The following is a 15,620-nucleotide window of genomic DNA, read 5'->3' as shown; positions in this document are numbered from 1 at the left end:
TCTTTTTTCCCCTTTTCTGGAGGAAGTAGGAACCGGTATAGATTCTGATTACTCAGTAGGAAACAGTGTTTCTCACCCCCAGTGCTGCTGACCTTTGGGGCTGGATAATTCTTGCTGTAGGCAGCTGTCTTGTGCATTGTAGAATGTTTGGCAACAGCCCTGGTCTCCAGCCACGAGATGCCAAGAGCACTCCTCCCTGGGTCATGGCGACCAAAAATATCTCCAGACAATGCCAGTTGTCCTCTGGATGCCAACATCGCCCCTAGCGGAGAAGCACTGGTTTAGGGGACGCTAATTATTTGTAATTATTTTAACGTTCAGAAGTTGTGATACACAGAGTCTAAATTATTTGATGACAAATACTTTAGGTTTAAAGACATACCAAGGAAACACTCAAAAGTTGAAGTTTATTCTGTTTCCTAAGTTGTGAATCATGTAAGAATAATTACAAAGAGGTGCAGATTGCATGAGTGTCCCTTAAAATGTCTCTGGTGTGAGTATTTCAGAGAGAAATGGGTGATACTTCTTAGCGTTTATTGGATGATGCTTTGGGTTTCAAAATCTAAACCAAATTGTAGGGAGTCAAACTCACCCAACAAAACCAAATCCATATAATTTAATTCAGTCATTGTATATGCAGAAAAATTAACTAAGCAGAGACTCTATAGTTTGGAAACTAGAAAAATTTGGAAACTAATGGCAATGGGAAGGAATCGTCTCCCATCAGCATGAGAATTTGTGTGGGGAATGAAGCCAGCAGGCAGCCAGAAGACAGACAAAGGGATACATATTATTTCGTGGTATCATAGTGGGGCTTACATACCTCTCCTTCCCTAAAAACCCACAGAACAGAGTTTCTCATGGAAAATAAGAAGTTTCCAGTCCAAAGAGAAGGAAGGACTATGTAGTGTTATTCCAAAGAGTGTTAACCATTCCTTGCTGCTGTTGTTTTGAAGTCAGGTTGTCTCCTTTCTATGTTTCACCTGCTCCATTCTGTGTGTCCTGTCATTCCGATGTCTTTTTGTACCGCTGGCTTGGTGGCATTCTCAACAGGAGAGCAGAGCACCTCTTCTGATTATGGTATCTCCCATTTTGCCTGACAGGTTATACCGTTTATGTTTCCACAGATATTAATAAGGGCAAACTCATTCACTTAGATGGATAAATCTTTTTTTTTTTTTTTTCACGGAAAGTTCTAACAATGCTGAAAGAGGGAAGTCCCATGCAGAAGGGTCATTGTGGAAAGCCTCCTGCCTATTTTCAGAAACTTTACCTTCCATTACTCTTGGATTCTGTTTGTTAAAGAACTTTGCAAGTTCCATTACCTGGAAGAATGTCTCATATCGTTGACCTTCTCATGGGATGTATGGCGAGACCCAAGCCTCCAGCATGTATATGAAGAATGATTAAGATTCTTCATTGTGCCGTTGGCTTTCCAGAACATGTTGGCAGAGGGAGACTTGGATCCAGATGGCCAAGTCCACTGATTCCCAACGTGTTTGCAGTGGGAGAATACTATGGAGTCCTCGCCAAATACCTCTGCTTTTGATATTGTAGGACCTGGTGTGCAGCTGGATCCCGTTGAAGGAGGGAGGTGTAGGAAGAAAGTATTAAACAAAACAAGACAAAAAATTAGACTTCTGTGTAAAGTCTTCCTTAACATGATGTCACTGCCATGCCAGAAATAGCGTGGAAAAGATTCAGACCATGTTTTGCCCCTTCATCTTTTTATTTCCTGCCAGTCCTTTGTCATTTTTACTGATCAACGCATCATCCATCCCTTTAGAAGAAGCCGGAGCTGAAATTAGAACCAAACCATTTTTACTTTCTTTCTTTCTTTCTTTCTTTCTTTCTTTCTTTTTTCTGGTCTTGATACAATGAGATGAGGGGCTTGAATTTTTAATAAATGAAGTTTATTAACTTTCTGTAGCTTTCATTTGTCCCTTTTGTATTTGTTATCTCGCCTGAGCCAGAATTGGCTGGAAAAGCTACATTTGAATATTGAAGTCTGCATCTGTTCAAGTAGCTTACACTAGATGGAGGTATTTTCATATGCAAATACACTGTTCTGTAAAATGCAGCCACGCACAATAGAGTCAAGGGTTTGAGGGGATTTATCTTCAGTTGTTGACTGGTTCAAGTTTTTCTTACCAGCCAGTTCTCCAAACTTATCAGGTCTCTTTCCATCATGAAATAAAATGCCCTTGCAATCACCGTTCCCTGAAATTTTAATGACCCTGCTCTTTTAAAAACTCAATAGTTTAAGCAAACAGTATATCATCTCCCATTTACTGGGTAGCTTAACGGCAGGCTTACGCTTTTGAATCGGTGACCAACTTTATTGCCACCTTCAAAAGTTTATTATAATGTTGTAAATTTTTACTTCTCAAGGTTAGCATACTTACGAGTTGCTTCACAATTAGGATTCAGGAAAGACAGGACTTCGGGAGGCACCGAATGAAATTTAACAACCCAGCGTTCTATGGGTACTGATTGCAAAGAATGATATGACAGCAGACAGGCAGCCCTTATCTTCATGATTTTCCAGAAAAAAATGCATGAAGAATCTAGCTGACAGTGAGGCCTCTCCCATGCTACAGCAGAGGCTGAACAAATGAACACCCTTACTCTTTCCTTCCCTCTGATTTCGTGTTCTGTAGGTAACGGCAAAACACACTTGTGTGTGTGTGTTCCAGGGAAGGGAGACTGCCTGAGGGGCTCCTACCTGTAGAGGTTTCGGTCTCTAATGAAGTGAAAAACGCCTGAAGTTTTGGGCAACATAACAGTAGTAAAAACCAAGTGAAAAGTCTTTCCAAATCTGTCTTAAGAGGAACTGTCTGCTGTGAAAGTGTTTGAGAAGAAGGTGCTAAATTGCTTGGTATTTTCTGTAGGAACCCCGGAGCGAAATACAGTTTGCAGAAGATGTCCAGATGGGTTCTTCTCGAATGAGACGTCATCTAAAGCCCCGTGTAGAAAACACACAGACTGCAGTGCATTTGGTCTCCTTCTAATTCAGAAAGGAAATGCAACTCATGACAATGTATGTTCTGCAAACAGTGAACCGACTCAAAAATGTGGACTAGGTAATTATATTTTAAGATGTCAGCCTTTCTATCCCCTCTGAATTGAATGCAAGACCCTCTGGCTCCCTTCGTAGTGAAACTCTTACTTTTCCATTCTTGAATGTCTGTCGGCTAAGATTGTTCTCAGCATCGCTAACGCCACAAGTCAGTACCTCTCCGGAGGTCTCACCGTGTCATGATCTTGCTCCCAAACTTGACTTTCTCCCTTTACACCTGAGTCAGATCTTACCCACTGGGAAAGAGGTGGTGTAAAGATGACGTCTAAGGCCACATTATCAGTCCAAATTATAGAGTTTTTGGTAAATAATGCATTTTTATTACTTTTTAAGATTAAAAACTGCCCCCCCAAAAAAGGGATAAAATCTGACAACTAAGAAGCATTATGACATAAACTGGTAACAAACCAGACAAGGCAAAGCTGGCTTTATTACCTATGGTGTCACTGCCTCGACTGCATGGAAGCGATTGATTTCTCTGGTTGTCCTAAACTCTGTGTTCAGGAAGCATCACCAGCTCCACACTCATTATGTGGATCCTTCTGACAGTGGTGTCGTTCATGCCCCTAGACTAATCTCAGACCTTCCATCAAGGATGCATCTCGCCAAAGATGACCTCCCTTTTATCATTTAACTAGCTTGACTCCCCCTAACCATCTTCCCGTGTGACATAGAAGAATCTGGAACGTAGGAATGTGGGCTGAGTTTTTTAAGTTTCACACCCAGTTCCAACATGTTTTCATCCTGTGATCAGAATCTTCATCAAGTCATTTCGCCTTTCTGCTTTCCTATTCAAACAATGGGATGAGGGAAGGAGTGGTAAGAGGGGCAAGTTCTAACTTTAAACATTCTCTTTATTTAATTCATTCTCAGTTTTATTCTTATCATTCATTAACCACTCACTATGAGCCAGGCACCTCTCCTACAGGAACTTTAATCTTTACAAAAACACTGTGAAGATTGCTGAGGTTCAGTGTAGGTGGTGAAGTGACAGTCAGAATTCAAACCCAAGTCTGATGAATCTGAAGACAAACTCTTGATCCCTGAGATAAACAGACTCGACCCAGACACTCAGGCCATTGTATCTCTTTTCTTAACGGTCTATTTTCTGTGTTGATTATTTCCCCACTTAATGTATGCTTCTACAACTATATCCACCCTTGTTCTCAAAGGTAAACTCTGTGTTTACATGTGTGCAGAAAACAGTACACTACTCCGGATTACTTTTCACACTCCTCAAAAGACAGTAATTATATTTGTTTTGACATCGGTAAAAAAAAAAAGTAAGTTATGGATGCTAGGCAACCCTTTAACAGGATGTTTAATATTTACATTAAAATATGTAAACATGTATATCAAGTCATAGAATTTTTGCTGCAGTTTGTCTATAGCAATATTTCCCTTAGACATTCATTAAATTCTCTCCCTTCAATGCCCTAAAAGAACTTTAGAGAGGACATAAGCGCAATTGGGTTGACAATCTGCCACTAAGACGAGCCAACAGAGAGTTGATTTTATCTGAACTTCATGTTCTAACACATTCAACTTGGGTAAACTCCCTATTGTGTTGGTATTATTTATTTATTGGCCACCAGACCTCGCGGAATCCAGTTGCTAAGTAAATCTTGGTTTTCCCACCTTTAGATGTTACCCTATGTGAGGAGGCATTCTTCAGGTTTGCCGTTCCTACAAAGTTCACCCCTAACTGGCTCAGCATCCTGGTTGACAATTTGCCGGGCACCAGAGTAAATGCAGAGAGCATGGAGAGGATAAAACGGCAACACAGCTCACAAGAACAGACTTTCCAGCTCCTGAAGTTATGGAAGCATCAAAACAAAGATCAAGATATGGTCAAGAAGATCTTCCAAGGTAGGGTAACCTGAAATAAGCAAATCAAGCAGAAATTAAAGACACCCATTTATCATAAACAAGAAGACGGGCACCTGTTTAGCTGTGTGACCAATGTTTCCCTTTGGGAATTATTATTGAACTAAAACGTTTCCACCAAGTGATGGTGTAGAAGCTATCCCTAGAGCGGCCGCAAGGTTTTTCTTCTCATCTCCTCCACACCCCGACTGCTCTTTAAAGTACACTGAACACTCTGAAACAAGAGACAGTCCATTTCAATTATGGGACTACACCTCGGGGATTCCACCTCTAGATCCCGTAGTGGTTTCATTAACATCCTCTCTGGCCTACGTAGATGTTCCTTACACACTTTGGATCTTATCTTGCATTTCCACCAAGAAGCTCTGTTGTATTTGTATTTATTCGGTGATTCTCTCCAGAGGCCTCCAAGTGTCTTACAGATGTCCTCTCATTAATCCTCACAACATAGCCTATTTTAAAACTACCATTTTAATAGCCTGTAGTGTGAGGATTAATGAGATGAGGTCTGTAAAGTGTTTCTGAGAGAAAAGGGCTAGTTGAAACCAAGGATTCTCATGTTTTAGAGTTTTATTTTTAAAAAAGTCTTCTTTAGAAACAGTGTGTGTGTGTGCGTGTGTGTGTGTGTGTGTGTGTGTGTGTGTGTGTGTGTGTGTGGATGGGAAAGAATCTAAGGGGAAAAGGAAGTTTCTTGAGACAGTAAATGACTCGTGTCATTAATGGACTGGACGGTAAGCTTTAGGATATACAGTGCAAAGAGTTCTGACTTCAGTTAGCACTGGGAGCACCTGCCAGAAAGGGCAGGAAGATTTCCATAATGCAGACAGTATCCGTGAGAAACCCATCTGCTCTTTACCTGTAGTTGGATAACTGAAGAATCTTACACTTCCCCAAAAGCCTCAAACATCTGAAACTGAAACCTATTATTTTAGGAGACTAAGATTTTTGACTTTCACCTCTGCAGAGTAAAGTTTTCTTATGTCCTTGGCAAACAAAATGTATTCTTTGAAAGTATAATTAGCCCTGAAGCAGGAAAAAAAAAAAAAAAGGGTGAGGGGAAGGTGGGATAGAGAAACAGAGACTGTTAGAATTGGAAGGGTCCAAACTCTCTATTTTATAAATAAGGACATTTCGGCCCAAAAAGATGAACTGACTTGCCTTAGGGCTCACAGACAGTAAATGACTCGTGTCATTAATGAAAATGTTAGATACCCCCCTCTTACATTTATGTCCCAGCTCATTATTGAAATATTCTCTAGGCCATATGAATCCTACCATTGTTTGTCCTCATTCTGTTGGGTTTTTCAGATCTCCTCCTCCACAGTAATTCTCTGGCCCTATTTATTAAAGACCATTTGTCACACCTAACTCTTCAAATGGGTTGTATATCAGATATCTACTAATGAAAGTTCATATTACAAAATGGCTAAGTCAAATACTTTATTTCTATTTTTCTGAAATGTTATGGTTTTAATTTTTCCAATTTTTCTTAGAAAACTGAGAGTGATGTGTCTATAGTTTTCTACTGTTCATTTCCAAAATTAGGGCTTTTCACAAAGCTCTGTTGGATGCCTACAATACATAAAGCACTTTACCCTTTCTAACATGAAATAATATTCAACTCAGGTCTCACAAATATCTAGCATCCCTCAGCCTCCCCCTCCCTATAAAAAGGAAGGAGAAGATTATCCTTAAAATAAATTTATGAAATTCTGGGAGAATCTCCTTCTGCCTCATGGTCATTTTGTGGTGGTGGCTTTATAATATATATTATGTGACTGTCTCTTCGGGCTTTTGCTTGATGCAGATATCGACCTGTGTGAAAACAGTGTACAGCGGCACATTGGACACGCAAACCTCACCTTCGAGCAGCTCCGCAGTTTGATGGAAAGCTTGCCAGGGAAGAAAGTCCCAGCAGAAGACATCGAGAAGACGTTGAAGGCATGCAAATCAAGCGAGCAGATTCTGAAGCTGCTCAGCCTGTGGAGAATAAAAAATGGCGACCAAGACACCCTGAAGGCCTTAATGCATGCACTGAAGCACTTGAAAACATACCACTTCCCCAAAGCTGTCACTCAGAGCCTGAAGAAGACCATCAGGTTCCTTCATAGCTTCACCATGTACAGATTATATCAGAAGCTGTTTTTAGAAATGATAGGGAACCAGGTCCAATCAGTCAAAATAAGCTGCTTATAACCGGAAATGGCCACTGGGCTATTTCCTCACAATGGACCAGATCCAATGAATGAGTAAACTGTTTCTCAGGCACTTGAGGGGGATGCAGTGATTTCTTTCTCATCACCAAGGACTAGATTTGGCCACAAGGCGCAAAAAGAAACAATGGTGTGGAGAAAGAACGAACATCTCCCCTAAAATTTCAATAAACCCCAAATAGTTTATCCAACTGATAGATCTGGTCTTGTATCTACTGACTATATTTTCTCTCATTACTGCTCACAGTAATTCAACTGGAAATAAGAAACGAGATCCATTGTGCCTTACTAAATATGGGAATGTCTAACTTAAATAGCTTTGAGATTTCAGCTGTGCTAGAGGCTTTTATTAGAAAGCCATATTTTTTTTCTGTAAGAGTTACTAATATATCTGTAACACTATTACAGTATTTCTATTTATATTCATTCAGATATAAGGTTTGTACATATTATCATCCTAAAGGGAAATCGTGTAAGACAAGTTTAGAAAGAAAAATATATATTCTGTTTATTATTATGACAAATGAGAGATAAAATATATTTTTTAATGGAAAGTTTATAGCATTTCTTAATAGGTACTGCCATTCTTCCTGTGTGGAGTGTTTTTGTGATATACTTTAACTGTATAAGCTGTAATATCATTTTATAGAAAACGCATTATTTAGTCAATTGTTTAATGTTGGAAAGTGTATGAAATATAAATTATCTGAATATTAGATGCTCTGAGAAATTGAATGTACTTTATTTAAAAGATTTTATGTTTTTACTATCTAAACAACATCATTAAAGTTTTCAAGTTATTTTTCATTGGTTTTCCTCTTGCTTTTATTTGAAAGGGATGTTAATGGGTCTGAGCTTCCACAATTTTCCCTGTTCTTTTATCATTGGGGCCACCTGAGAAGTGTTAAAAATGCAGATTCCTGGACCAATTTATTGAGAAACTGAAGAGGAAGGCAGAAACTTGTATTCTTAATAAATTCCAAAGTAACTCTTAAACTACATTGAAATCAGAGAATTTCTGAAGTCAACCTTAGTATATAGGTCGTACAAACCAGTTACAACTACATGGCTAACACCGAGAGGCCAAACTAGAGGTTTTTTTGTTGTTTTGGGGGGGGATTTTTTGGTTGCAAGTAATGGAAACTGACACGATTTAGTTTAAGAAACTAATTGGAAGGGTGGCGTATTGGGTTTAATGATGAAGCTCCCCCAAAATATCTTCATATCATAACCTCTGAATGTTACCGTATTTAGAAAAAGGGTTTTTATAGATGTAATTAAGGATATCGAGATGAGGAAATCATCCTGGTGGGCCCTAAATCCAACGGCCCGTGTCTTTAAAAGAGACACACAAAGGGGAAAGACAGAGAAGATGTGCAGACAGAGGCAGCGATGGGAGTGATGAAGCCATAAGCAAAGGAACCCAAGGAAGACAAAAAATTCACCCCCGAGCCTCTGCAGGGAGTACAGCACTGCTGACAACTTGATCTTGGACTTCTGGCCTCCAGAGCTATGACAGAATTAGTATTTTTATTAATGTTTATTCATGGAAGAATTAATGTTTTCAGCCACTCAGTGTGTGGTAGATTGCCACAACAACTACAGAAAACTGATACATGTTGTATCCAAGCCACAGAAAGAACAGAATTAAAATAACTGCGGGCCCCTTGGGGACCAAAGTTCCTACACTTTCTTCTCAGTCTTTCATTCTTGTATCTTTCAGTTCCAAATTTACACTCCTGGGATAGAGACTCTGGTTGTCCTAGATTGGGGCGGGTGTAAGGACATGGCCAGTGAGGGTCTGTGTTTTTCAGTAGCAATTCCCAAAAGGGAGTTTTCATTGTGAATAGGGTCTATCGTCGCCACCCCCCCCCCCCACCACCAATCATGGGGTAGGCAACAAAGGTAAGACTATGACATAGAGTATATATAACATTGGTGCTGATCAACCCGACCTGTGTGAAAACACATCAGTTATGGACACGCTGACAGAGGGGCAGCTCTGGTTAAATACCACACAAACTCCTAATACTGGGGAAATTAAAAGCTAAGGAGAAGTTAAGAGGCTCAAACCCAGAGAATCAGAATCCCAATCTGGCAACACCTGAAGTGAAAAAAAAAAAAAAAATTGTGGGAACTAAGGGCTAACGGTATAGGGAGCAGAACAGGATTGACAAGAAGCCTTCTCTCCTTCAGAGGCTCCTGCTCTTCTACCAAAGTTCCTCTTTCCAGAAAACAAAATGGCCTCCTACCAACTAGGCTGGAGAAACATTTGAAAACATCTGGAAGTTAATGGCATTGAGTGTAAATCACTGAGATGCCAATTTCACTGGCTTCCCTGGTCGCTACTTTGGGTTCACTCTGCCTCAACCTTCTCCTTCAAGGGAAATAGGGCATGTGACTACACGTCCATTTCTCTTTTTTTAAAAAAAACTTATAATTTTAAAACAACTTTAGATTCACAGCATCATTAAAAAGACAATGGGAAGTATCCCTAATGAGCTCTTTTGTAAAATGTGACTCAATTTCAGTATTTCTGATGTTTTTTCATGAATAGACTGACGTTAAGGATCTGGGGGGAAGAGTATCATGTATGTTATGGCCCTTCTCACATCATATCACAGGCCAGTGATATCAGCATGACTACTGGTGACATTAACCTTTGTAACTGAGTTAATGTCTACATAAGATGTGAAATATTGAAGTTCAACCCCCACGGGCCTTCCTTACTTATGGTCCTCCTGTTGTTCCAACATGATTTCTTAAAAAGACTAGCGTTTCTCCCTTTAATTGCTTTTGCATCTTTGCTAAGAGTAAGTTGATTATATTTGTGTGGGTCTATTTCTGGATTCTCTCTTCTGTTCCATTTATCTGTAAATCTGCCCTTCCACCAATACCACACTGTCTTAATTACTTCTACTTTATAGTAAAGCTGAAAATTATTTCTGATGATTACTCTGTCACACGGGAGCATATTGGCTTTTTCTTGCCTTTTTTGTGTGTCTCATAATTTTTTTGTTAAAAGCCAAATGCGGGCACCTGGGTGGCTCAGTGGGTTCAAGCCTCTGCCTTTGGCTCAGGTCATGATTCCAGGGTCCTGGGATGGAGCCCCATATCCTGCTCTCTGCTCAGCAGGGAGCCTGCTTCCTCCTCTGTCTCTCTGCCTGCCTCTCTGCCTGCTTGTGATCTCTCTCTGTCAAATAAATAAATAAAATCTTTAAAAAAAAAAATAAGCCAAATGCATTGAGTAGGTCAGTAGAGACAGGTGAATAGTTTATATACCTGGATAGGTCATGACTTTCCTTCTGCTAGAATTGTAATGGAAGGATTTGCATTAATCCAATTAGTTACTCACTAATTCCGCCAACTTCTTTTTCCCTTTCTTCCTTCCTTTCCCATCCTCCCTCCCTTCTTTCCTTCCTTCCTTCTTTTTCTTTCTTTCTTTTTTTTTTTTAAAGATTTATTTATTTGACAGAGAGAGATCACAAGTAGGCAGACAGCAGGCAGAGAGAGAGGAGGAAGCAGGCTCCCTGCTGAGTAGAGAGCCTGATGAGGGGCTTGATCCCAGGACTCCGAGATCATAACCTGAAACTAAGGCAGAGGCCTTAACCCACTGAGCCACCCAGGTGCCCCTTCTTTCTTTCTTTCTCTCTCTCCCCTCCCCTCCCCTCCCCTCCACTCCCCTCTTCTTCTCCCCTCTCCTCTCCTCTTCTCTCTTCTTTACTTTTCTTTTTGCAATAGTTATACTCAGTGCATCAGAAATTTCAAATTCCTATAAAAAGCTTGTTTTAGGGGGGTGGATGTGTATCAGAGCAATGTCTACATGAGTTTTAGATCTTCCCCTTGAGCTACTCCTCAAAAAGCTTCTGTCTACACATTCTTGTTCCTTTCCCATCCTTTGTCCAACGGCATTTTGCTGTTACTTGTCACTTGAAGTCTGCCAGTTGTGGGTTCAGTCCTTAATCTTGACCCTTGCCCCAAGAACAGACTTTTCCCACCTTCCATTCCCTTTCTTCAGCTGTAATGAGTGCTCACCAATGTTCTAAAGCCAGTGGGTTTTCCTTTTCCCCTGCTACATTAATGTTTTTATTCTTCCGGGTGAGGGGTCTTACCCCCACTGCAGGACTACTGCCCCTCCCTCCAAGATCTTGCAGTTCTTTCTGGTCTATTCTGTGAGTACTCAATAGACTTCATGGAGAAAGAACCTGCAAAAGCATTGGAGGAGATCATCAAGTGGACATGATCACTGGTTGACCTGAGAGCTTGACACATACAATCAGAGGCTCCTCACCTAGTCTCCTGTCCTCGGAACATAAGTTCTTCCCACCATTCCCATGGTGGGAGCCATTTCTGGGATGTAGCTCCAAGACAACAAAGTGTTATTGGGAACTTATGAACTCAATACATGACAGTACCCCACTACAGTCTCCTAAACTTTAAGAATCTGGCAGGCAGGTGCAGAGATCTACTCATCTTGCAGCTGCCCAAGATAAGCCTTGTATGTAATTCCCTTGCTTATTAAGATTGCTGCCTACCACTTAGAGTGGTCTGTGTCTTTCTTCAGTCTCCCCTTGCCCTCTGAATATGGGACTAATTTCAGATTTTATCTGAGAAGCTGCCAAGGTTGCGAAGCAACAGAAAGGGTGCAAACTCCTCCAGTGTGTGCAGCACCCAGTTCCACACTATTCTACTGGCCCACCCACAGCCTTCACCAACTGCCAGCTACCTTGCCTGAGCTCTTATTTGTGTCCAGTTGCATCCACCCAAATCAGCACATACCTATAGGCATCTCTCACTAAAATCATGATCTCTTAATAACTGATTTTGGGTCAGTTATTTGCTCTGTGTCAGGTCTCTAATGAGTGTTTGCTTGTTTTAAATTAAGACTTTTTTAAGAGTTTTGGGTTCACAGAAGACTTGAGGAGAAGGTACAGAGATTTCCCACATACTTCCTGCCCCTGCACATGCATAGCCTCCTTTACTCTCAACATCCCCCACCCCAGCTGAGCATTTGTTACATCTGATGAACCTACACGAACACATCAATATCACCCAAAGTCTACAGTCACATTAGGGTTCAATCTTGGTACTACACACCCAATCAGGTTTTTTTTTTTTCTTTTATAAAGTCATGAAGGTGAATTTAGTTTGTTTTTGTCATAAGTTGGAGAACATCACCAATTCCAGTTCTCTGCATTATTCCCAGGAGGAAATTAGAACCTGGTCAATGCTGTTGTTTCAAAACTTGATGTGAAAGACTGGATGGGAGTTAAAACTATCTTCATGATCCAGACCAACTGTGTCCTCTTGTTCATCCTGAATCTTACACAAGGTGTGAAGTATTTTTGATGGATTCGTTTTATGGACTGAAGAATACAGACCAAGAAATAATTTTGAAATCCTTATGCCAGACCAGTTATATGAAATATTCCAAGAAGTTTTTACTTATTAACTATGATCATTCCATTCTACCTATTTTGTTAGGCATCTTACTCAACAGACTACTTTCAGTATTTTATGCATATATTGAAAATCTAATTTGTTCCATTGAAAATAATACTTTTGAGTGCCAAATTTTAGTACTAAATAAAGTACACTTTATACCCAGTTCTAAACAAGAGATATAGTAGCATTCTATCATTACTCCTAGGAACATAGTCTTGGGTTGTTCTAGTTTGCTATTTGTGAAACTACCCCTGTTATGCTCAGTTATAGAAATAGGTGTGAGAGAAAGGGAGAGCTCTGAGAACAGAAAACTCTATGCTCTTCTTTGCCAATGCAGGGACCGACAGCCCTAGGAGTAGCTCCTTTTCAAAACGCTTAACACCTTTGGAGATGTTTCCTATACTGATGTCCAAACTCAGTCTTTGAGGGACATACTTTTATTATTCTCTTCTCTTGATCAAAGTTCAAAACAGTGGCTTCTATCCCTTTAATTAGTGTAATTATGACTGTTGATATTGGATATAACTATATGCTCTAATTCTTTGACTTTTTTGCTGTTATTTTCTAAATTTCTTTCTCCTCAAATCTAGGAAACTATAAAACAAGGAGTTAACACTAATAATAACAAGCAGAAATTACCTCTGCAACTGAGTTTAAATACATCTGTCCTGAAAATGGCTAGAATCCATTTGGAGAGACAGGATGTACACAAGGCTGAGTAATCGCTAATACCGGACAGTCTATACTTAGTACCAATCGAATCGCATAAACATGGTACATTCGTCAACTGTCATCTCTGAAGCCCAGGGCAGGCCAAGAAGCAATAACTTCGGCTAGGTCTTATAGGCACATCTAGGCCGAGAGAATGAGGTGGGATGTAGATATAAAGAATTGTATTGGAAAAGCCATGAAGGCAATAATGTACATAACATGTTGAGGAAGCATTGCCTAGACTGATGTAGTTTATACAAAAATTTAGAGTACTATAAAATAAGATTGATGAAGTTTATTAGTAACACCCTGTAAGTTGTGAAACTAACTGCTTTATCTACCTAGAACTCTTCAGTTTAGTCTGGTAATTACCTCCTTCTTTTAGGTAACTGCTCTCTCCCACCCACCCCAACTCAACCACCTTGTTCCAATGGGGCTTGGCAATAACAGCCTCTCTTTCTTTACACCCAGCTCTTCCTTTCGCTACCCCCAAGGCATTCAGTGAAAGATTTTCCTTAGGATGTGTGCATTTGGAATAACTTCAAGAAAATTTTATGACATCCAATGAAAATCTATAAAAGTTTGAGCCTGGGGCACCTGGGTGGCTCAGTGGGTTAAGCCTCTGCCTTTGGCTCAGGTCATGGTCCCAGGGTCCTCAGATCGAGCCCCGCATCAGGCTCTCTGCTCAGCAGGGAGCCTGCTTCCCTTCCTCTCTATGCCTCCCTCTCTACTTGTGATCTCTGTCAAATAAATAAATAAAATCTTTAAAAAAAAAAAGTTTCAGCCTAAAGTTGTCAAAGGCCGCAGAGAAAGGTAAGTATCAGAGAGAATAAGGAGGAAGAAACAAGCAAAGAATGCTGATGATGTTCAAGCCCCTGGTTCTAGCAACTTCTTTTGTTCCTGTCATTTGGTTTTGTGAACCATTGACTTTCCCTTCTCCTCCAAGCCAATTTCTGTAACCTGGAGTCCTGACTAAGAGAGAGTAAATAAGAGGTCTTTGGATGTCAGACAAAGGTGTTTGGATTTGAGGAGCTAACTGTGATGATTGTGAGGTTCTAGCCATCTGAGAATCTTTAATTTTATAAAATTTACCTATGACCATAACAGAAACCATTGAAGTTTTAAGAAAGGTATTGATGTCTGCAAAGTAGAATTTCAAGATTATTCTGGCAGGAGTGTCGAGAATGGATTGGAGCGGAAATAGGTTAGAGATTATTAAACGAGAAGAGTTGACTACTAGAATAGTTCAGCCATGAGGTAAATGGCCGAGGTAAATATGCAACTCAGACTGCAGGTGGGCCCAGAGTGGAAAGGAAATGTCACAGTAAAGAACCGTTAATCCTTCCAGGAGAGTCATCAGAGAAGGAGCACCATCACTGGGCATTTGGTTATGACTAATGGATTGAGATTCCTGTCTTTTTCCAAATATTTAATACAAAATAAGTCTCCCATTTCCTTGGGTTTTCTTGAGTCTTTTCCCAGGGAAATCCGCCTCATCTTCTGAGACACAAAAGCTTAAGTCATATTTCCACAAAAATCCTTCTAACTAAAACAAAGACATCTTCCAAATTGACATTTCAATAGTAATTTTGGTTTTTCATGACTCACTGACTTCAGGCAAGAGGAGGTAAACAGGACAGATCATGCATAAAACCTGTGTCATTCTCATGGAATCATAGGTTCCTGAGAGACAACATGAGGTCATCTGTTCGTCTCTCCTGCCTTCTTGGTTCAGCCATTCCTAAACTAACCTGGAGAGTGATGACCTCGGATTCAAGCGTTTTTAAACTATCTCATTGCTATACTGATGCCCCCAACACACACACATGCGAGCATTCATGCATACATGTAAACACAAGCAAAGCACACATGTGAACACACAACACGTACATGCACATGTATGCACACATGTGCATACTTGTGTACACACACACACACACACACACAGCCAACGGAACCCAATTTCAGGATTTAATAGCTCTCACTCTGTCATTGAGATTGGGCAAAATGGTTTCTTTAATAGAAACTCTTACTTTCTTGGAATTTTTGAGCACCTGGCCTTTGTAGATTGTTCCAACCTAGTGTTTACCAAACTTACCTAATCACAAGTATCACTTGGGATTGTTTGTTCAAACTGTACATTCCCCAGCATCCTCCCTAGGTCAGGGCTTGGGTGTTAGAATTCTTATTGGGCAACTTTGGGAAATATTATTATATCTAATCCTTGAGGACCAAATGAGGCTGCATTAATTTGCACAGCTGCTATCAGAACTCAGAGCTTCTCA

The 15,620-nt window shown here is 40.2% G+C and overlaps 1 protein-coding gene across 1 annotated transcript in view; it reads left to right on the top strand.

Moving 5' to 3' along the window:
* TNFRSF11B (TNF receptor superfamily member 11b) overlaps positions 1-7,986 on the top strand; it is a 28,926-nt gene extending 20,940 nt beyond the window's left edge. Inside the window, exons 3-5 of the mRNA XM_032315936.1 lie at positions 2,892-3,083; positions 4,724-4,948; positions 6,774-7,986. Of these exons, the coding sequence (XP_032171827.1) occupies positions 2,892-3,083; positions 4,724-4,948; positions 6,774-7,162 (806 nt within the window). The 3' untranslated portion in view covers positions 7,163-7,986. The remainder of the gene's footprint in view (positions 1-2,891; positions 3,084-4,723; positions 4,949-6,773) is intronic.
* Positions 7,987-15,620: the final 7,634 nt, after the last annotated feature.

Source organism: Mustela erminea, chromosome 16 (assembly GCF_009829155.1).
Source record: "Mustela erminea isolate mMusErm1 chromosome 16, mMusErm1.Pri, whole genome shotgun sequence".
NCBI classification, from domain to species: Eukaryota; Metazoa; Chordata; class Mammalia; order Carnivora; family Mustelidae; genus Mustela; species Mustela erminea.
The sequence above is the reverse complement of the archived record's forward strand: the minus strand, read 5'-3'. Positions and strand labels throughout refer to the sequence as shown.